General features: G+C 44.5%; 1 protein-coding gene across 1 annotated transcript in view; it reads left to right on the plus strand.

Moving 5' to 3' along the window:
• EPHA10 (EPH receptor A10) overlaps nucleotides 1-23,488 on the plus strand; it is a 1,551,477-nt gene that overhangs the window by 979,052 nt on the left and 548,937 nt on the right. The window contains exon 9 of the mRNA XM_086956448.1: nucleotides 17,205-17,260. Within this exon, the coding sequence (XP_086812574.1) occupies nucleotides 17,205-17,260 (56 nt within the window). The remainder of the gene's footprint in view (nucleotides 1-17,204; nucleotides 17,261-23,488) is intronic.

Consider the following 23,488-nt stretch of genomic DNA (forward strand, 5'->3'; position numbering starts at 1 on the left):
GTGGCAAGGCTGTCTACTTTGCTATCTAGGGATTCACAAAAATTCCGGATTTCGGATTGGATAGATGTCGACGCCTCAAAGCCTTTCTTAATATCTGCTGATAAAGATGAAAACATTGACTGCAGATAAGAGGCTAGACATGGGTCGACCCCGCTACCCAGGTAGGTATCAGAGGCCGTAGCTCCCTGCAGGTCCTCCTGTTGTAACTCATTGTTATATGGCAACCCTGCTGACAGTGACACTGGATTAGGCATTGCGGCCAGGTGTATTGAGGGAGAAAAAATTGTCGATGGCACCCTGGAGCGCAAAACATCTGTTAGATTTTGCTCAAGGGAAATAGGAGAAGTGACAATCAGTGGTACCGTAGGATGTAATAAATCCGTTGGATTTTGTACCGGGGTGTCAGGAGGAATGTCAGGAGGAATGGTGTTCAGCGGCCCCTGAAAGCTCACACTCGGGATTGAAGAGCCATCTAACACATTAACCATTTGATTAACTGCCTTAGGCCCCGCCTCCAACCCCTGATCCACCACCCTTATCTCACCGGATTTTTTTGTAGTATTGACTTTATATGTCTCAGTGCTTGTATCTGCCTCCTCAGCCTCAGCCTCAGCTAGATCCTGCAAGGTGTTTGCTGTAGCGGGGGGAGGTCCTATAACGGGAATGCTCCTATCTGCGGCAGGTGCGGCCCCCTCCGGATGTTCCAGCGATGCCATCCCAGAAGAGCTATCTTCGAATAGTTGCTGATCTGAAAGGCGCAGGATTTGCGGGACGACCTTGAAGTAAGACCTCAAAGAAGGCGTTATCTTTGATCCAGTGTTACTAGCTGCTTTGGTATTTTTGGCGGTTTTGGAACCCCGTGCCGTTTTGCAGGTAAAGGCATGTTTCGCTTTTACTTCTCCAGATAAATATGAGGAGACTTTTTTCCTCAATGAGGCGCTCTGAGCTGTCTGACTTAGATCCGGTGTTGGGGGACCATCACCAGTGGATTTTGTTTGTATCTCTAGCTCGATGTCAGGATCTATGGCCCCCCCACGGGTTTTAGCTTTTCTACTAAGCGTGCCCCTCCCCCTCCTTCTGGCTGTATGCTTTGTGTTAGGGGTACTCACTTCTAAGCCGCTTTCTGGGGATGGCGACAGGCTGAGGATGGGGTGAGGGCCAGGGACCTCGTAAATTACAGGTGCTATTATTGCGCTGTGTTCCTCCAGACTCGCCAACCTTCTAAACCCCCCCTGTGACAGTTCTGCAAGCTCAGCCGTGACAGCCTCTGCGCTGGGCCCCAGACCCCTTCGTGCCTCAGTTGTGTCCTTCTCCTCCGCCCCTCCCCTACACCTCCTACCAGATACTGAAGAGATGCTACAGCTGGAGCCGATCTCTCTCACTCTCATCTCACTGTGAGCCTCCGCTCACACTCTCACCATCGGACCATCGCAGACAGGGACTCAGGTGAGCACTGCGACAGCTCAACTAGCTGCCGCCATGTTTCCCCGTGCCTTTTCGTCACCATTACTGTTGCTGTTCCCTACTTCCAGGGCTCTTACATCCAGCTCTCTGTGGCTCAACTCATGGAAGAGCTTCTTCTCCTCCGGATCTAGCCTACTCTCAGCCAGAGCCTGCTCTTTCTCCAGCTTAGCATGCTCCAACTTTAGCTTTGTTTCCTCCTTCCTGTCTGCCAGCATTTCTGGGAGTAGATTCTTGGAGGAGACACTGCTCCCTTTTCTGGGGACCACCACTGCTCCTGAAAACGTGTTTGCCCCTTTCACAGGTAGCACTAGAGCCACAAAAGACCCAAGGTCCAGCTCCTCCTCCTCATTAATCGTGGGCTTCTCCTCCCCTAGGACCTTATCTCCTGTCACTTTGTTTTTTGCCCAAGCTCTCAAAGCTTTCTGCTGCTCCACTTTTTGCTTGAAGGCTCTCACATAGATTTGAAATGCTCTGCAATAGCTCTTCATCTTTGAAAGGTTGTGCTGGAGCAGGGCAAAGTCAAAGTTCGGGCCAACCCTGTGGAAGAAAACAACGCCGCATTACCCAAACAGAAACCCCCTACACTAAGAAGTTTGCTTGGCTTACAGCCCATTCGTGGACACCACAAGTGTGGAACCTGTGTCTGTTGTGATAAGACAATTGAGGGGGACGTTTTTTCTTACAATGACATATTCTGGAAACATTCAGCATTTACAAATTGTAAAACCAATAACATTGTATATGGGATCCTGTGTCCCTGTCAAAAGCTGTACGTGGGAAAAACATCTCAAGAAATCCGCCAGCGCATTTGCCAACATAAGTCCAGAGTCAGAAGAGCTGTAGCGAATGCACCTCTAGTGAACCATTGGACGGCAGAAGGTCACACTGAGCATGACATAAAATGGACTGTATTGTCAAAATTGGAAATGGACACGAGAGGAGGTGACTTGGAAACAAAACTAAGTCAACGTGAGGCAACCCTCATTCTTAGATTCAATACAGTCAGTAATGGATTAAACAAACTTTCAGAGGTCTCGCGGGCCTTTTGAACATTTTCCAATATATGCCTGCCCTACATTCTGGGGCCTTTTTATTCCAACTGAATACGATAAACTACAAGATCCATAATTCCATTTGCTACCACATGACCATGATCAACCAATGGCTAGCCTTGTTATTACCACCAGGCTTTCTATGATGGATTCTGTGCTTCTGGACCCCGGTACGCACGGACCTCTGAGCGGCGTCCCGGTTTAGCAGCTTGAGATTCCCGTTTAAGGTACCTCAACCTCAGCGCTTTGGCGCGTTATGAACTGTTTCTGTTTCCGCGTGTTATTTTAAACAAACAAACTAAACCAGGCTTTTTATCGTTACAGCCTGTGGCAGACCGCAGCGGATATCTCTCTCCTTCAGCCCCGCTGAAAACAAGTAAAGGGTTGAACACAACTATCGCCTGGCTACATTTTAGGTAAATGGTTGTACTTAAACATACACACCATTTGAGTATGGTTAAACTCATTTGTCAAACAGTTCTTCATAAGCGGTTCGGTTCTCCCCTTTATATTCCAGCCACATCATTGATACTTTGACCTTAATGGCGACTTGCTGCTGTGTCACAAAATAATTTCACCAGGAGACACGCTTTTACACAGACCGCGTGCAGGTACCTTTGCTCGTGATTTGAATACTTTAAGACGACTAAATGTGAATCCTGTCAACTAACCCTGGGTCCACCTTTGTTTACAGACATCCTTTTCTTTTTCTTGAGAATTAACACCAAAAAGCCTTGAAACACTCAGGTAGGGAACTCTGCACGTTTGTTTGGTCGCTGTTTTTCTCCTTTACTTAAATAGTCCCACAAATACTAAAGGAAATTTGTGTTCCTTTTTCAGATTTTCAGTCTGGTCCTGATGAGAATCGGACAAATGGTCCGGTTCGAAACGCGTTGACCTTGTTTGTTTGGCTTGTTGTCAAAAGAATTGTATATATTTGTATTTCTTTAAAAAAAACTGTTATATATTAAGTATTCTGAAAAACAGTTTTTTCTTTCTATGTTTTTGTGAACAGTCTATGGATTAAGTCATTGACCATTCTGCTTCCCATGTTGTCTATTGTGCTATATGTTTGGTATATTGTGAGTTGAAAGGAGTGCTAGTGTGACTGAAAAACGGATGTTTGTTGAGTGAGGGTGAATATATGTTTCAATCGTCCATTGTTTGGAGTGTTTGTCTTACCCCTAAAAACTCTATTTTGATTGTTCTTTATACATATATATATGAAAAGTTTTTCATTGTGGTTGTGTTGTTTTTTTTAAAAGTTTTGCACAAAAGAAATAAATAATGATAGATAAATTTCAATATTTGGCTAATAAATCGATTGTTTGTTAGCTTTGAACACAATAAGGTTTGTTTCGGAATTAGACTCAGTATTGGCACCTTCTTTGTTGATTCCAACCCTGTGGAAGAGCAGGCCGGCTACCGGACCAACGCAGGCCTGCTATGAACAAAGTACCTTTCCTTGTCACAGGAAACAAAATGTGCGGATATTCTCCACGCAGTGAAGGCAAGCATCAGTTCCAAAGATTGGTGTCGAAGTTGAGAGCCGTCTGACCCTGCCTACAGGTTAGGTCGCCCCCACGTCGCTGCCGCCTGCTCACCCTGGTCTCCTGCTGCTGTCTCCTGCTGCCAGCTGACTCAGCCTGCCAGCTTGCTGCCTCTGCCTGCCCCCGGTCCCAGCCGCTGCTGAGCTGGTCACCTTCGCTGCACTCTTCCTGCCGCTGCCTCCCTGCGGCCCGCCCCCCTTTTGCCGGCCCGCTCCCGCCACCCAGCTGGTCCTCCCTCCCATCAGCACTATTAAGGAGAACGCGTAGCAGCGTAGGGAGCAACCTCTGACCCTGCCTACAGGTTAAGTCGCCCCCACGCCACTGCCACCTGCTCACCCTGATCTCCTGCTGCTGTCTCCTGCTGCCAGCTGACTAAGCCTGCCCGCTTGCTGCCTCTGCCTGCCCCTGTTCCCAGCCACTGCTGAGTCGGTCACCTTTGCCTCACTCTTCCCGCCGCTGCCTCCCTGCAGCCCTGTCCCCCTGACAGCCCATTTGCTGCCCCACTCACACCACCCAGCTGCTCCTCCCTCCATCAATGCTCTTATGCAGACCGCGAAGCGGCCGTGCAGCTGCCTGCTCAGCGGGCGCACAGCTGGTGCACTGAAGGTGTGCCTACGGCAAGCCCGTCTGCGCCTAGCCTGGACCGGACCCAGCACCAGAGCCCCTGGCCACCGCGACCGCCACAACACCTGTCTCCACTATGCCACCAGAACCCTCCAAGCACTCAACACCGAACGATCAGGCATCAAAACGTACCCAAGGACCCTTCACCTGCCGAAAATGCAGCTACACCAGCATCCAGCCCGCCAACCCATCCTCCAATCAATCCAACCACCTTTGCTGCATCCTCCTAAACTCCTGCTCCGCCAGGAAAAATGCTGTCAAACTCTGGGACCTACTCGACACCCACACCCCTGACGTCGCATTCCTTACAGAGAACTGACTGAGCTCCTCCTCAGCACCTGGCATCGCCATAGCCATCCCGGAAGTCTACAAGGTCATCCGCAAGGACCGCACCAGCGGAGTAGGAGGAGGAATCACCATCATCCACAAGAACACCCTCAACATCTTGACTAACAACGCTGACACCCTCTGCACTGCCGAACACCTGCACTTCCAGATCCACACCGACCCTAACACCACCCTCAGAGAAGCACTTATCTACAGACCCGCCGGACCCTGACCACAATTCTACGACTCCATTGCCAACCTCGTCAGCATGCACGCCCTCGCCTCCATGGGCTACATCCTCCTCAGAACCCTGAACTTCCACCTTGAGAACAACAACGACCCCAACTCCTCCACCCTGATCGATAACCTCGCCAACCTCGGACTCAGACAACTCGTCACGACACCCACCCACTCCGCCGGCCACCCATCTTCTCAGCAAGCACCCATGTCTGCTTCAACCACACGACCGAACTTCACTGGACTGACCACCTCTGCATCCACTTCACCTTTCCGAAACCCATCACACCCCACCGCACCCAACAGATGCCACGTCGCTGCAGGAGCAAAGTCACTGATGACCAGCTAACCACCACCCTCGCCCAAAGTCCACCCGCAGACCCAACCGACCCGGACGCGCAGCCCACAACCTCAGACAATGGATCGAAGACTGCGCCAACACCCTTGCCCCGATCAAGAAACTCTCCACCAGCCACACCAGGAAGAAAGCGAGCTAGTTCTCCCAAGACCTCCAGGCATCCAAGAAAACCTGCTGTAAGTTAGAGAAGAACTGGACCCGCGAATGAACCCCGGAAACCTACCCAGCTCACAAGGACGCCACCCGCAACCACCACCACCTCATCAGATCCGCCGAGAGCCTCCTTCAAAGACCGCCTAGACAACAACGCACACAACAGCAAAGAGCTCTTCAATATCATGAAAGAACTCTCCAACCCCAACTCCAGCGCCAACGACATCCCACCGTCGCAAGAACTGTGAGACTCACTGGCCACCTTCTTCCACCGCAAGATCACAGACATCCACAACAGCTTCAACACCGCAACCGCCCCGGCAACTACCGACAGCTTCAACACCGCGACTGCCCCGGCAACGACTGAGACACCCACGACCACCACTCGCACCAACCGCCTGACCTCCTGGACCAACATAGACAACGACACCATCAAGATCAGGAACTCCGTACACTCTGGATCCCCGTCAGATCCATGCCCTCACCACATCTTCAACAGGGCCAGCACCGTCATTGCACCCCACCTACGGAAGGCCATCAGCTCCCTCGAGACAGCGACCTTCCCCGAGGACTGGAAGCATGACGAGATCAACGCCCTACTGAAGAAACCCATGGCTGACCCCAAGGACCGCAAAAACTTCCAACCCATCTCCCTTCTCCCGTTCCCGGCGAAGGTCATCGAGAAGGCCGTCAACATACAACTAACCAGGTTCCTCGAGGAACACAGCATCCTGGACTCATCCCAGTCCAGATTTTGCCGCAACCACAGCACTGAGACAGCCCTTCTAGCAAAAACTGACGACATAAGAACCCTGCTAGACAACGGTGAGACCGCGGCCCTCAACCTCCTGGACCTGTCGGCCGCCTTCGACGCGGTCTGCCACCACACCCTAAGCGCACGCCTCCACGACGCAGGGATTCAAGAGAAGGCCCTGGACTGGACCACCTCCTTCCTCTCCGGTGGAACACAGAGCATCTGCCTTCCTCCCTTCCGCTCCGAAGCCACCGAGATCATCTGCGGCGTGCCCCAGGGCTCTTCCCTCAGCCCCACGCTATTCAGCGTCTACATGGCCCGCTCGCCCGCATCGCCCAACTGCACAACTTTAACATCATCTCCTATGCTGATGACACCCAGCTGATCCTCTCCCTCACCAAAGACCCTCACACAGCCAAAACCAACCTCCATGAGGGAATGACGGCCATTGCCGACTGGATGAGAAACAGCCGCCTGAAGCTGAACTCAGACAAAACGGAGGTCCTCATCCTCGAGTCCACCCCCTCGGCTTGGGACGACTCCTGGTGGTTCTCCTTGCTAGGAACGGCCCCCACACCCACCAACCATGCACACAACCTAGGGGTCATCCTCAATTCCACCCTCTCCATGACAAAGCAGGTCAGCGCCGTCTCCTCCTCCTGATTCAACACCCTCCATATGCTTCGCAGGATCTACAAGTGGATCCCCACCGAAACCAGGACGGTCACCCAAGCTCTCGTCAGCAGTACACTGGATTACGGAAACGCCCTCTACGCCAGAGCCTCGACGAAGCTCCTCAAACGGCTCCAATGCATCCAGAACGCTTCAGCACGTCTGATCCTCGACATTCCGTGCCGCAGCCACATCACACCCTGACCTGCACTAGCTCCCCGTCAACAAGGCGATAACCTTCAAGCTCCTCACCCACGCATACAAAGCACTCTACAACACCGGACCAGCGTACCTCAACTGCCGCCTCAACTTGGACACCCCCACCCGCCAGCTCCGCTCCGCAGACCACGCCCTCGCCACCGTCCCCCGCATCTGAAGATCAACCACGGGCAGTAGATCCTTCTCCCACCTCGCCGCCAAGACATGGAACACCCTCCACCTATGGCAGACACAGGACCTACTGACCTTCAGGAGACTCCTCAAGACCTGGCTATTCAAACAGTAGCAGCTACCCCCCTCCCATCAGCTCATTGAAACCCTCACGGGTAAGTAGCGTGCTTTACAAATAATATAATTGATTGATTGATTAATTGATTGATTGATTGATTGATTGATTGATTGATTGATTGATTGGTCATGCGATGTGCCGCATTCTGCCACACAGTTGAGGGGGTGCGATGATCTCACCAAACTAAAGCAGTGTTGACACTTTTTCTGATGTGTTGATCTCTAGATACAAAGCACTAATTCCAATCCGATCCACCTATTTTACTCCTGCAATCAGCTCAATTTGCTGGTTCTGTTACAAACAGACTGGAGATGTATTGAAATATGTGTTGCAGGTATCTGGGCCACTTTCACTGAGCCAGACAGAGGAGCAGGAGTAGAGGTGTAGACTACCCTGAGTCTCAAGCAACAAGACCTTGGAGATCACTTGGAATGAAGGCAGAGTCCAGCTCTTCTTCAGCTGAATCAGAGTGCAGCAGGCAGCAGGGCAACTCAAGAGAAATGCAAGCCTTCGAAGTCTGCAGTGTAATTTTGAGTCCTTTAAGCAGCAAAGCAGTCCTTCGGATACAGGTTCAGTTCGAGATCCGGAAGTGTCTGATTTTAGGGGTCAGAGACCCATTACTTAAACCCCAAAGTGCCTTTGATGTGGGCCGTGAATTAAAGCAGCTCTCTGAAGTGCACCGGTTCCTCTTTCAGCCCAGTCTTGTCTGCCAGGCTATCTATGGGGAGTATATCAACCAGTTGAGTGGGTACGGGAAGTGTTACTTCCTCCCTTCCATCCTGCCCAGGCAAGGCCATCAGAATGCAGATGCATGTAGATGGATACTTTGGCACACCTATTCTTCCTGTGGCTGGCTAGAGGAAATGTCTAAAGTGTAGCTGTCACCCACCCCAGACGTGTATTGAAGACATGCTTACAGGGACAGAGAGTAGAAGTGCAGAGAAATGTTCACTTCCTAAAAGTGGCATTTCAAGAGTAGTAATGTTAAATTCAACTTCTCCAGCAAGGGGTATTTATCAATATCAATCAATCAGGATTTATAATGTGCGGCTATACCCCCTATACAGTATCCAGGCACTTAAACCATTCCAAACATATTAAAAATGAAAGGAGTACTCCTCTGTGATCAGGAATTACAGCTTTAAAGTGGGTTAAAGAATTCCCAATGCTAACCTATGAGAGGAGTAGGTGTTACAGTAGTGAAAACCGAAATAGGCTGTCACTACCAGGACATGCAAAACATAAGAGTGCATGTCCTAACCTTTTCTTATATAGATCCTTGCTCTGAGGGCTACCTAGAGTCTACTTAGAGGTGACATATGAAACAAAAAGGGGAGTTTAAAGCTTGGCAAGCGGTTTTACATACCAAGTCAAAGTAGCAGTGAACTTCAGACACTGCAGTGGCGGACCTGAGACAGATATGAAAGGCTATTTTTGTGTGAGCAGTACGCATAAAAAGAGGAAAACACTAGGAGACATACAATTATGCTTCCTCACTGGGCCACTCTTACACCTCCTCTGGGGAGGAGTAAGAGTCGCATGCATTCCCATCTTTACAAAACTTTATAAATCTGGGAATGTGTCAGGTTCCATGAGTGTTGCGTAAAAACACCCAGAGCAACACCCATGGAATGCCCCTTTCACACAGAGTAATATGCGTGGAAGGGCCTGTATTTACAAGGCCATGAATCGTCACGCAGGGTGGACTCTATGTGGTCCTGTAAATATGGGCAGGCACTATGTGCCACCAGTGCGTCAAAAAAAGTGACGCACCGGTGATGCAATGGTTTTGTAAATGAAGCTCCCAATTTTTATCCTATGTCGGATACATTTCTATGACTTTTACACATTATGTTTCTGAAATATAGGTTCATCTCTGTTTTGCATTCAGCTTTTAAGTCTTGCATCTTCCAACACCTATGGCATTATTAGGCCCAGAAGACAAGATACAAAAAAACAACAATGCTTAAAAATGTCTTTGGTTAACCTCTCCTTGTGAATAGCTGGATTTGGATCATTGGGAAGCTTGTGCGGCCTTCATTTAGCTTCTCTAGTCTAGTACATTCACATGGCTTCCTCATAATGTCTATGAACTTCTCATTATTCCTGTGTTCTGAAATTGAGAACGCAATGGATGATGGCTATCCATTCTGCTAAAGGGGGGTCCACTAAGTAGGACATCCCCTATCATGCCATTTCTGCCTGTATACAGTCATCTCAACAGTTTTCCTGACAGTGGAGCCTGTAGATCCATAAATTAGGACAACAATATATATATAAGAATTTTCAGGTGTTCCTATTTCATCACCCACCTCGATATATATATATATATATATATATATATATATATATATATATATATATATATATATATATATATATATATATATATATATATATATATATTTACTCTATTTAATGCTCATCATTGACCAATAGTCATTATCATTCAAACATATTTTTTATGATATGATAAGAGAAGTTGTAATATACCGTAGGTGAAAAGAACTAGCATTGTACTCTGACAAAACTCAGTATGCCCAGGTAGAATCCTCAATTTCTAGGGATCATTTTGTGAAAGAAAGAAGCTAAAAGAAAATAATTACATTTTGAACTATGCTTGTAGATTTACACAATGCAACGAAAATGATTTTGCTATTTTCCACTAACGTTGTCTTACCCATGAAATTAGGTCAGATTATGATTATATTGACTTTGTGGACAAGTTTATGACATACTTTCACACAGGTATTCTACTCTGAGTTTTGGCTCTACTCTTTTAAAAGCTATCCAAATGAACCCCAACATTTCTAATACTTTCCTGGAATAAGTAAATATTTCAGATTGATGCAAATGGTGGCTATAAGAAAAACAAAATAAAGAATTAGTGGCGACCACAGAAAAACTCAAGTCGGGGCTGGGGAGGAGGAGACGGGACAGGGGATTAGGGAAATGCTAAGAATAAAAAAAAAACGTACCTGTTCTGCACTAATGCTCCTGTCCACCTCGGTGCTCCTCTTCTCCCCTGATGGTGTCCCAACAGCCCCAGAGACACCAGAGCGGCTCGGTTTTTCTGCTCAGACTGTGCTGTTTCTCCAACCTAGCTGTGCAACACAGCTCGGTTGGAGAAACCTAAGTGCACATGATGGTTCGGCCAGCCTAAGACGGCCAGCCAAACCGTTATGTGCACTTACAGTGTTGAACTACTCCTCCCCTGCTGTCATCGATGCCCTGCCCTGTCAAGACTTGGCAGGTTCTAGCTGGGAAAGAAAAATAAAAGGATAATAAATTGGTTTCTGTGGCGTTGTCGTGTCATACCTGGAATCAGGAACACTGCTGTGTTCCGGATTCCATGGATGACAGTTACGACCCAGGCTTCATGTATGGACTGGCTTTCTATACTTTCCAATAAATCATCTTTATTCTGCATTGCTGTCCTCGGAATTATCATTATTACACTGGCGACGATTGGGCAAGAACTTTTAAACAAGCCTGGAGTCCCTACCTGCATCGTTGTTTTTCGTTAGATGCGGAGGATCACAAACTGTCAAAGAAAGCTGTCGGAGCTGTCGGCGCGGTGTCACAGACCATAACGGAATCAATCAGGTGAAACCGCCACGGTTTTGTACCCAGCTGTGACGGATATTTACTATTTTGGGCATTTTCGGGTATCGAATGTTGGTGCATTGAAACTACGCAAGTCTTGTAGTTCAAGCCTGTGCGCATGCGCGTGACGTCACAACGTTTTTTCACGCATTTTGACGCAAGGCGGCCATCTTTTGGGACATAATTGAATGAAATGCAATGAGAATGTGATAATATCACGTATTTAGTCTTTCATCGATCGTTTTGAAGTTTTACATTTGGTATTAACACTGCGAGAAAGTTTGGTTTTAAAAAAAATTAAGGAAAACGACACTATTCAATTAGGAACTCTACAATTCACCTACCAAATTATTTTAGGTTTTTGCTTTATCAAAATGGAAAGTTTTTCAGCTCCACCTCCTTTTCTACCAAATCCAGGTGAACCTATTCTTGAATGGAAAAGATGGAAAGAAGGTTTTCATGCTTACATTGAAGCTATTGGTGGAGATGACTACACCGATAAACGGAAACTAGCTATTTGAAAACACTGTTTAGGTGCTGAATGAAGACATGTCTTAAGTCATTTACCTTTATCTGCAGGTAGTTTAACATCTTCTGAAGAAGTGATAGATGTTTTCGAGGAAGCAATCAAACAGTTGGATAAACAATATATTAAGAAAGTCAACGTTGTAGTAGCCCGTCATAAATTCTTGAGTAGAGGTCAATTACCAAGTGAATCTGTTGACTCATTTATGAATGACTTGAGAGTTTTGGCATCTAAGTGCAATTATTCAACCTTTCATGATCAAATGTTGCGTGATCAAATGGTCCACAAAATTGCTGATGTCAAGCTTCAAGGAAAACTTTTGGACACTGAGGATCTGACTTTAGACAAAGCGTTAGATATCGCACATCGTTTTGAGAACATGAAACTGGGTGTGAAAGAACTTGCAGAAAGAAATATTGCTGAAGTCAATGTTGTAAAGAAATCTAACTTTGAGGAAAGATCTTCATTTAGAAACAGAAACCAACCATTCCAAGTGAGGAGAGAATATGCATGTTTTAAATGTGGTAGTCCGGATCACCTAGCGAATGACAGAAAATGTCCGGCAATTGGACAAGTGTGCAGATATTGCAAATTGAAAGGTCATTTTAGTAAAATGTGTAAGAATAAGAACAAGTTTAAAAGTAAGGGTTTTGTTCAAAAAAGAAGCTCTGATGAGCATGTTAATGAAATTGATGACGATTACTTAGAAAAAGAATTTCTTTTTGCAGTGTATGAAGTTAATGCATGTGATAACGAGTCTCCTTATTGCACTGTAAATGTTGGAGGGAAGGATATCAGTGTTATGGCAGACTCTGGGTCAAAACGTACTCTCATTGGCGAAGAATGGGTAAAAGAGTTTCCTGGTTTAAAATTATCTCCTCCAGACATAAAGTTACTTGGGTATGGGAAGAAACCCATTGAAATTCTTGTTTTTTTTACAACATCCCTAAGTTTCAAGGGTAAAACCATTAATTCCAAAGTTTATGTGGCCAAAGATGGCTCTTGTTTATTGGGATGGCCTCAACAGAGGGACTTAATGATAAAATTGGATCCCAATCATCCTGAACAAGTGCTTGTATATTCTGACCTGGTCATGAGTGTAGAGTCTGATCTCGGTTCTGAATGTGAAAAGAAGTTTCCTTCTGTTTTTTCTACATCTGCTTTAGGTCTCTTAAAAAACTTTGAACATAAAATCATTCTTAGAGAAGATGCTGTACCAAAAGTCCATAAAGTTAGGAATGTCCCTTTACATTTAAGAGATGCTGTAAAATCTGAACTCAAAAGATTATGTGATTTAGATGTTATTGAGGAGATAGAATCTTCTGTTTGGTTATCCCCAGTTGTTGTCGCTCACAAGCCCAATGGCAAAGTGAGACTTTGTGTGGATTTAAGAGATTTAAACGGGAATGTATGGGTGGATAGACATCCGTTGCCTAATATTAATGAAATGTTTACAAAATTGAAGGGGGCATCCATTTTTTCTATATTAGACCTGTCTAATGCTTATCACCAGATAGCCTTACACAAGGATAGTAAGCATTTGACATCTTTCATCACTTCAGAAGGTGCTTTCAGGTACAAAAGGATGCCGTTTGGTCTAATATCAGCATCTTCTGTCTTTCAAAGAGTGATGCACAACCTTTTTAAGGATTTTGATAATGTCTTGTACTTCCAAGACGACATTTTGATCTTTGCATCTAATCCATCTGATCATTCTGAAATTTTGTATAAGGTATTATGTGTGTTGCAAGATAGTGGTCTTACACTTACAAAAGAAAAATGTAAATTTGGTGTGTCTTCTGTATTTGGGACATACTATTGGTAAGGAAGGCATTTCCTCGAAAATGAATTTAGTCAAGGCCATTGAATTAGCTCCAGACCCTGTGAATAAAGATCAGCTTAGGTCTTTCTTGGGGCTTGCCGAATATTATTCCAAATTCATTCCCCTGTTCTCTGATAAGACTGCAAGCATGAGGAACTTGATGAAAAAAAATGTTCAATTTCTTTGGGATGAAAATTGCAAAAAAGAGTTCATGTTGTTGAAGCAAAACATTGCATCTGCACCTGCTTTAGCAACGTTTAATACTGCACATTGTTCATTTATCATCACTGATGCAAGTAATGTGGGTATTGGTGCAGTTTTAATGCAGCGTCAAAAGGGTCAAATGGTAACAATTGGATTCGCATCAAGACCTTTAAGGGATGCTGAGTGCAAATATTCTACTTTAGAAAAGGAAGCTCTTGCTTGCTGGTGGGGTATAGAATATTTCCGCAAGTATGTGTACGGTACTGTTTTTAAACTCTGGTCTGACCATCGTCCTTTAGTGGATTTATTTACTACGAAAGGTTGTGGAAAAGCGACTTCAAGGATTGCTAGATGGCAATACAAGCTTCAGGATTTTCATTTTAAAGTGGAGTATATCCCTGGTGTTAGGAATGTGTTAGCTGACTGTTTGTCTAGATTGCCTGTGCCTGATGACAATATTGTTGAAGAAGAAAAGGATGATGATAATGTTGTGTCAATTTGTGAAATCTCCAAAGGTTGTGTTGATGAGGATGCATGGAAATTGGCGTGTTGTAGTGACTCTGTTTTTAGTGGTATTTGTAATTTTGTAAAAACCCAGTGGCCACGCAAAGTTTTGTTGTCTGATAATATTCTTCCTTTCTTTCACGTTGCTCAAGAGTTGTCGGTGGTTGAAGGTGTATTGTTTAGGGGTCTGCAATTAGTGGTGCCTCGTGAATTACAACCTAAGATTTTAGAAATGGCTCATGAGGGGCATCCTGGAATGACATCTATGAAAAGGAGGATTAGAAGTGAATTCTGGTGGCCAGCAATGGATTAGTGCATAGAACGGCATGTCAGAGACTGTATGGATTGCTGGTTGAGTGATAAGTCTCAAAAGCATATTTCATATGAACGGTTTCCCATTTCTAGACCTTTACGGGTTTGGGAAAGTGTATCATTGGATATTGCTGGTCCTTTGTCATTTAACAAGAGTGTGATGTATGCTATAATTTTGATAGATCAGTTGTCTCAGTGGCCTGAGGTAAAAATGGTCTCTAACATAACATCTAGTGTGGTGATCAAGTTTTTAAATGAAGTGTTTGAAAGGGAGAGTTTTCCAGAATATATTACAACTGACAATGGTGTGCAATTTGTATCCCAGGAGATGAAGGAGTTTTTGGAGCATCATGGTATTAAACATAAACGTGTGTCGGTTTATTATCCCAAAAGTAATGGCATTGTTGAGAGGTGGATCAGGGTGTTTAAGGAGGGCCTTCAATTAGCCTTGCAGAATGGTAGAGATTGTAAACAAACCATTAGTGAAGTCCCGTGGTGTTACAGAAACACACCTAGGAGTATGGGTGATCTGTCTCCTTTTGAGAAGATGAGAGGGAGGAGGAGTGGCTCCAACATGAGTCAACCTTGGATGAGAATGCTTGGTACAGGAAGGGCCGTTGAGGTCGATCGTGCTCTATGTAGTGATTGTTCCCAGTTCTGTGTCAATGATTGGGTCCGTGTCAAGAAGTGTAGAAATGTCAAGTCTGGAGAGTCACGGTATTCTGGTCCTTTGATGGTCACGCGTGTTGGAAGACAGGTTGTTGAACTTTCAGACGGTAACGTGTGGAGTTTGTCTAAAGTGGTAAAGGTTCCTAGGTGGTTGTGGCCCAAGGAAGTGTCCACAGAGTCTAGAGTTCTGTCCGGCTTGAAGTCTTCCAATAGTGCTAGTAATTGGAGGAAATTCTCTGGTTCTACAACCCTTCGCAGTGTTCCTGAAAACAAGTCTTCCTGTTCTTCTGATGACTATGTTCCTGTCCAACGAGCACAGAGGAAATGTCATGTTCCTGTGTGGTCTAAAGACTATCAACTTTATAGGTGATCTGATTTGTGTATTATGTAATTTGTTCTCCAGTTATTCATACTTATGTTTCTTATTTTCAGATTTCATATTGTATATTGTTTATTTCTTCTTGTTCTTTATCTATTGCATATGTCGCTTTATTTTCCCTTACGAAGGGGAATGTGTGGCGTTGTCGTGTCATACCTGGAATCAGGAACACTGCTGTGTTCCGGATTCCATGGATGACAGTTACGACCCAGGCTTCATGTATGGACTGGCTTTCTATACTTTCCAATAAATCATCTTTATTCTGCATTGCTGTCCTCGGAATTATCATTATTACGGTTTCATTACCATTTTATTTTTCCCATTTTTTCATTGGGGGGGCGACAGCCCTTCTGCTTAGCGGAAGAGCCACCAATATAAAGAACATGTGATTCTTCGGTGCACAGTACTTGTACTTATCATAAATCCTTAACAAAGGGTTTAGATCAGCCATACAACCGAAAGGAGTTATCTTTGAGAAATTTGAAGAAATTTTTTACTATGGTGTATACATGTGTGAAACCTTTAGAAACAGAACTGGCCATGAAATGTTAACAGTGGCAGCTGCCGCAAAACTCAAGTAAGGTGCAAGGGATGTGGAACTGGAAAGGGGATTAGGGAAATAATAAGAATTATTAAAAAACTTACCTGTTCTGCCAGCGACGCTGCCATCCACCTCGGTGCTCCTCTTCTCTCCTGGTGGTGTCCCAGCAGTCCCTGGGACACCCGAACAGGCTCTCCACCCAATCCCGGTGCTGCGTCCAACAGCATGAGAGCAGTACCAGGATTATTCTAAGCAGGGCCGGACTTGCCATAGCGGGCACCGGGCAATCCCCAGTGCGCCGCCCGGGTGGGGGCTGGTTTTGGGCCCCTGGGGAGCCGTCTTTGTTACAGGGACGTTTTTGCAGCATAGCTGCAAAATCGGCCCTGTACCAAAATAGTCCGAAAACCGGCCACGGCAAAGAGCTCGGCAGCACCTCCAACCCCCCTCCCCAGTGGGGAGGGGGGAGCCGGCTGAACACTTTACCAGGGCCGGTTGTGGTTCCCAGTCCGGCCCTGATTCTAAGTGACTCGATTCACCACTCAGACAGTGCCTGAGAGTATGTCCTGTTTCTCCATCCTGGCTGGGCAACACACCTGGGTTGGAGAGACCTAAGTGCACATGACCTGCCTAGGACGGCCAGCCAAATCGTTATGTGCGCTTACAGTGCACCTCCCCTGCTGCCATCATGGCCCAACCAAGACTTGGCTAGCTGTAGGGGGAAATAAAAATAAAATGATTATAAATTGTTTTTATCATTATGTTATTTTTCCCGTTTTTTCAGCGGGGGCGACACGCCTCCACCATAGCGGAGTAGCTGCCACTGAGCTTTTTGTTTTCATTGAAAATCGTCTGCGTTGAGAAATGGTTTATTGCACAGTATGTTTAAGAGCATCTAAAGACTGATTTTTTGTGACTAATTGTACAATATATTTTCTCTTTCAGGCAATGTGGCTACAGCAAAGCCAGCCAGGATGGTGAGGAGGAGCTGTATTTTCACTGTAAGTTTCCACTGCCTTTATAATGGTTGTTTGTACATATCTACATTTTGTGGACATATTGATGGCTTTATTCCTGCAATCCCACTCCCCTTTTGCTGATCCTCACATTGTTACGCTATGCTAATACCTGCTTTGATGCCTGCTGTCATCCCGCGTTTTCCCAGTGACTGTTAGCTCTGCCAGATAAACCTCTCCCGAGACAGCAGACTTGACAGCTTCATAACCTAGTGTCCACGCGCACCGAGCCGCGCGCGCTTGGCAATCAGCTGCCTGGGCGCCGCGTGCCCAGGGACAGGTAGACGCTTTCAGCATTCTGTAGGGCGCATGAATTATTCTGTCAGCTCTTCACGTCGTGCGCCATGAAAGGACTGCTTTGTTTTTGCAGGAGCACCTCTTGATTATCAAGCCGTGATGATTCCGCAGACAACAGTTGTCAAAGAAAATTCAAATGTCAGAGCAGATGACTTTATTTGATTTCTGGCATATGCCACTTCAGTCCGCATCCTCCTGCTCCCTGGAGCATGTCAAAAGCAACTTGCTGAACCGACTCTCTTCTCTGAAAAAGATTTCTTTTTCATCCTTTCTTTTCAGATCACTCATGCCTCCATAGTACATTAAACCCAACAAAATGCACCCAGAGATGATGTTTACACTACTCCGTTTGTTTTCAGACCCTGTATTATTTGCATCATTTTACTTGCAGCAAAATACCAGTAACCTAGACTTTTTCCATTTTTAAATAAAAGATGACCTTCAACACATGGGTTTGAAAATATAATTACGGGCAAATTTCAAAAGGCATTTATGAGCATGCAAAGTAGCACTGTAGTAGTACTGCATTTCTTTACTATAAATGTCTTTGTGAATTTTGCCACAAAATATAAACTCAGCAAAGAGGGCAGAGTTATTTTAATTTTTATAATTTTTATTACCATTCCCTGGGTATTCAAGTTTTTTTCTGTTTTGGAGCCAATTCCCAAAAACATTTATAGGAACATAAATTAGGACTACAGGTGTGCTGCTTTCTGAATCGGCACAAAATGGAAAGTACTCAAAGAGGAGACACCGTTTTTTTTGTCCCACTTATTTATGAACATTCTTTGTACATTCACATTTGAGAGGTTTTTGTTCTAATTCACAAAGGCAGTTCGGAGGCAGTGAAGTACTCGTGTGCTACTACTTCATATACTTTGACATACCTTTGAGAATTATCCCCTTTGTTTTGAACTTTCTGTATCCAGATATTTTACATGGATTAATTTATATTTAATACTCGAGCGTCAGGGTATATTTTCTTGTTCAGTGACTAGACAAGCATGTACTAATGAACTTTAGAGAATGGAAGGCATCTTTATTAGATCAACTGGGCAGTGAGGATCTGCTTTTCTTAGGTCACGTCAGCTATTTAGTGAGACATTTATTAGACCAGCGGAGTATAACGTTGATCCATGCCAGATTTGCAAGAATACCCTGGGTATTGTTCCTGTTTGGATTCAGTAAACTATATTCACATTTATCCCATGTGGTAATTTTGAATTTCAGGCATAGATATGGATCTTGTGGACTAACATTAGACATCCCAGGATTAGAGTCCATGGAGTCAAATTCAATACAAACTTTACTCTGTGAGAAGAGATCTCTCACCCCCTGGCCCGGAGTTCTAGGACCAAAGTTCTGAAGCAGCCATTACTATGCCAGTCCTCACAATGAAACCACCAGAAGTATTGACAATAATATGAACTTTGAATGAGTCCTCAGAAATAATATGCGCATTTTATCTGCTCAAACCCTGTGCAGTTTCTACTTGGTTTAATCCAGCAACGTGACATGAGAGTATTTGCAACAGAGATTTTGTAATGGCGGCCCGCGATGTATGTATACCCGTGAAACTTATCTATATGATGATCCAACCTAGTCTATTGCATGGGATATGCTTAAAGCTCCCTCTTTCTATTATATTTACTTAAAACATTGAGTGTTTTGGCCAAAATCGCTTTAGTTCAAACTTTCATCATAAACTGTTTTATCCTGAAATTTCAGAAGTCATTGCTGTATTTCTGGCCGTCTATTTATTTCTGAGCTGATTTCTATAACTCTTTGCCTGCATCTCTTTCCCCTCTCCAGCCTCTTAGTTTTAACATTCTATTCCCTTGTCTTTCACTCCCAGTAATAGACCAAACCTCACTGCATAGCTGAAAGCAGTGCAGGACTTCTTGCTGTAGTTCCACCTGATTCCTCTCTGCTATAATTCCAATATTTTTTGTTTTTCATTTTTAAATCTAAAAGGTTTAAGTGAAGTGGCTAAATGATTGAATATATATTTGTAGATGAAAACTGGGTATCATACCAGAATATCAAGTTTTAAAATGTATGCTACAAAAAGATATTCACCTACCAAAATAAATATATTGTAAATCTATATATCCTTATATATACTTACGTACTTGATATTTTGGTTATTGATATGATGGCTATGTTATTTTTCTAGCACAATATTTCCTTATTCTGACATACATCCACACCTTGTCAATACTGGCAGAACAAGACCAGGGAGATGAAGACCTATGCAAATGTTCTATACTTGACTGTGTTTGTGTTCCTCTTTGTCTTTTTAAGACTGAACTCTTTTGTTCGGTGCCTTCATAGTCCTGTATTGTTTCGTTATCTTGTTTTCTAGCCCTACATCAGGACAAGCAGCCCGATTCATGAAGCTAAATTGCGCTCGCAAAGGGCCAGATCCTGAGACTCTGGCCCTTTGCGAGTGCGAATTTTGCATTTGGGATTCATCATCCCAAATGCAAAAATCGCTATTAGCGAAATCGCATATTTGCGAGGAATTGGATTTCATTAACCAATTGGAAATTGCGAAATCGCAATATTTGGTCGCTATTTACCACGAAGTCTGACTTCGTGGTAAATAGCGAAAAAATAGTAAAAAGCACTTTAGTGCATTTTTTTCTGTTGCATGTTACACACACACATGTCCTTTGGACATGTGTGTGCACAACGCCTGTTAAAATTTGCATTTCAGGGGTGCTACAGGGTGTCCTTTGGACACCCCTGGCACCCTTGAAATCGCTATCTTTTTTGCGATTAGCTAATTGCTAATCACAAATAACGAATACTCCCCATTCATTCCTATTGGCCTAAAGGCCCATAGGAATGAATGGGGAGTATTCCTTATTTGCGATTAGCAATTTGCTAATCGCAAATAAGGAATGTGTAGGAATCGCAATTTATTTTGTGATTCCTAAATGAATCCCATTTTGCGAGTCTGTAATAGTGATTCCTTATGAATCGCTATTACAGACTCGCAACACGGGTCTTTGATGAATCTACCTGTTTGTGTTTAAAGAACAGTCTATTTGCTCCTGGCATCCACTGCAATAATGTTTCCTTAAGTGCTCAATCAAATCTTTGCTTTTAACATTGGGTCGTCGACAGAGAAACCTGAATGAGACAGCCCCTAACCCTGTCTTAACCTGGATGAAGGCGAATCCAGTTAGCGCAGCCTGAGATTTGAGCATCCCATCCCATCACTCTTTCTGATTTCTATTCACTACACAACATATTAAGGAGGATTGCTCCTCTGATCGGATTGGCCTAGAGAGATTACAATAAGTGATAGTTACTTGTCTTGATGAAGGCTAAATGAATAAATGGGGCACAGTTTAAATTGTATTGTATGTATTGTAATTTCATTTATATGGCGCTTACTACCCCTAATGAGGAATCAAATCTCTTTTTCAGCGAGTAGCACGCTGCTCTAGAACCCATAACGGGTTAGTGGTGAATTAGTATAGTGAAACAGGAAAGTAATTTGAGTGGTGGATATGTTAGTCTGTTATTTGGATTGAGAAGGACAGTGGTAGGATTAGAGAGGGAAATAGATTGCATTTATATAGCGCATGCTACCCCATATGAGGTGTTTACGCGCTTTTTTGGCGAGTAGCGCACAATTGATACAGCTCACTTAGATAAGTCTTGACATTTAGCTGTTGAGAAATGATTGATGGGACCAAAAAGACTTTTGTGGGGGTGGGCTTTTTTAGGCAAATTATTTATTCATGATTGAAATCTTTATTTTTGTTGTAAAAAAGTAAAACTGACATCATGTTATGCAAAACCATGTGATTTTATATATTCCTAAAATGTGAATTATTATGCTAATAAACCGTGAAACAAATTATTAATAATATATTGGATTAATATGGTATGTGATGGCAGACTTGTAAAAAGCACTTTAACTTGTGAGGCTGTAAAATGGATTCTTATTTACTTTTGAACTGTTTTCATCCGCTGCACTTCTGGCTGGTTACCCTACCCTTCTCAAGAGTTTAACCAGCATTTGTGGTGACGCCCATAGACAGTCAAATCAATTCGAGATTTCTGCCCTAATAAGCAAACTGTGTGACTTACCCGAAAAGAGGGTGAGAGTTGTGCTAACTTGCTTAATGTTTACTCATACTGGTATTTTGTATAGCATTAAGGCATTCTGAAGTTTGCCAAAAAGATATCTGGCACTAGAAATGGAAAAGAGTGCACTTGCGAGAAGAAAATGGTGGATATATTAGAGGGAGTGACATATTAGTCAATGGACCTAGTGTCATCCCGTAAATGATAATTCCCCGCAGACTGATCAATAATGTCTCGAGTGTCTGGTGTTTTACGCATCTGATCAGCAAGGAGGATGAAAAGGTGCGAAAAAATTGTGGCAGAAAAGAGGAGGTGGTAGAGTTTGGCCGAGTCAGAGCAATAATAGCATTAGAGAGTTAGAAATCATGGTAAAATGTTCCAGCAGATGCTATGCTAGGCCAGGGGGAGCCTCACGGGAGGCAGGAGACTATTGATGCCTCTCCTCACACATTAACATTCTGAGTTCTTATTAAACTCTCCCTCATTGATACCTTATAACTGTGTCCCCAGAGCGAAAGAGGAATCTGGGGCCTTATTTTGCATGCAGTGCATTCTCCTGGTTAGCGCTAGGCGCAACTTTCAAATGGTGTGTCCAGCGGTAACCAGAAAAATGGGGTGAGTTATAGTAAACGCGCTGCTCCCAGGGCAGCAGCAAACTTGCGCTGCCTTGGCGGCAGCACATTCAGGTAAAAACACTGAGCAGCTGCTTTTTAAAGGGGATCAGAGATTCCTTTGCAGGCGGGTGTAGTGAGTAACTGCACTGACCTGCAAGGAAATGCCTTGGTGGTCCATAGGACCCCCTTTTCCCCCTTACAGAGAGCTGCTATCAGGGGGCGCACTGTCTGCGCCCCAGCTTTTAGGTGGCACACTATCAGTGCACCCCTTACAGCTTCTTTGCCTCTATGCCAGCATCTGTAATACAGCGAAGGTGCAGAGGCAAAGAGATTCTCTCATTTGCAAAGTGCCTTGTCCCTATTCAAATGAGGTAACACCTTCTGATGATAGTGCTGATGCTTTATGTATCCCAGCGCTATCGGTATGACAGAACCCAAATGTACAGGCATCTGCGGCCCCTTCTATAATACCATAATGCCCCGGGGGTGCGCAAAGTGCAAGCAAATGCCCATTGTGCCCCAGGGCTCTCCCGCAATATGACCCCTGGAAAGAAAGAGACAAAGAGAGAGAGAGAGACAGAGACAGAGAGAGAGAGAGAGAGAGAGAGAGAGAGAGAGAGAGAGAGAGAGAGAGAGAGCTTGTATGCTTCTTTTTCCAAATATTTCTTAAAGTTAAGAGGTTGAGCAATCCGTTCCATGCTTAAAAGTTTGACCCTAGGATTCGCCTGGACTAGCATGTAAATAAAGAGCCACTCGCCTGTGACACTACCACTGTACGTCTTATCACCTTTGCTTTCCTTGTGTACCATGTCTGAGCAGTGTGTCAGGATCTACCTTCAGTGGCAAGCTTCTTCATTGAATTGTACACAAAGACCCAGAAACACAACATGATAGAAGGGTAGGGAGATGGTTATTGTGTGTAGTGACGTAATAGAGCAATGCTGCTTTAGTGCATTTAATGCATGGCCTTAAAGCTCTGTTGACATTCTGTGCAAACTGTTGTAGCACTAGGCAGTTAATAAGCACACGAGAGCCAGGCTTTAACCCAGCTCGTGCTCCTTTTAAGGTACACCATGACCAAAGGAGGAAATGGCAACGACTTCCTGGAGCCAATCAATTAGGCTGAAATTGGCAGGTCTGCTGTTTCTCAAATGATTCATGAAGGCAATGTTGCCACCTCAGAAAGCCACATGTATGT

This window comes from Lissotriton vulgaris, chromosome 2_1, assembly GCF_964263255.1.
Source record: "Lissotriton vulgaris chromosome 2_1, aLisVul1.2, whole genome shotgun sequence".
NCBI lineage: Eukaryota > Metazoa > Chordata > Amphibia > Caudata > Salamandridae > Lissotriton > Lissotriton vulgaris.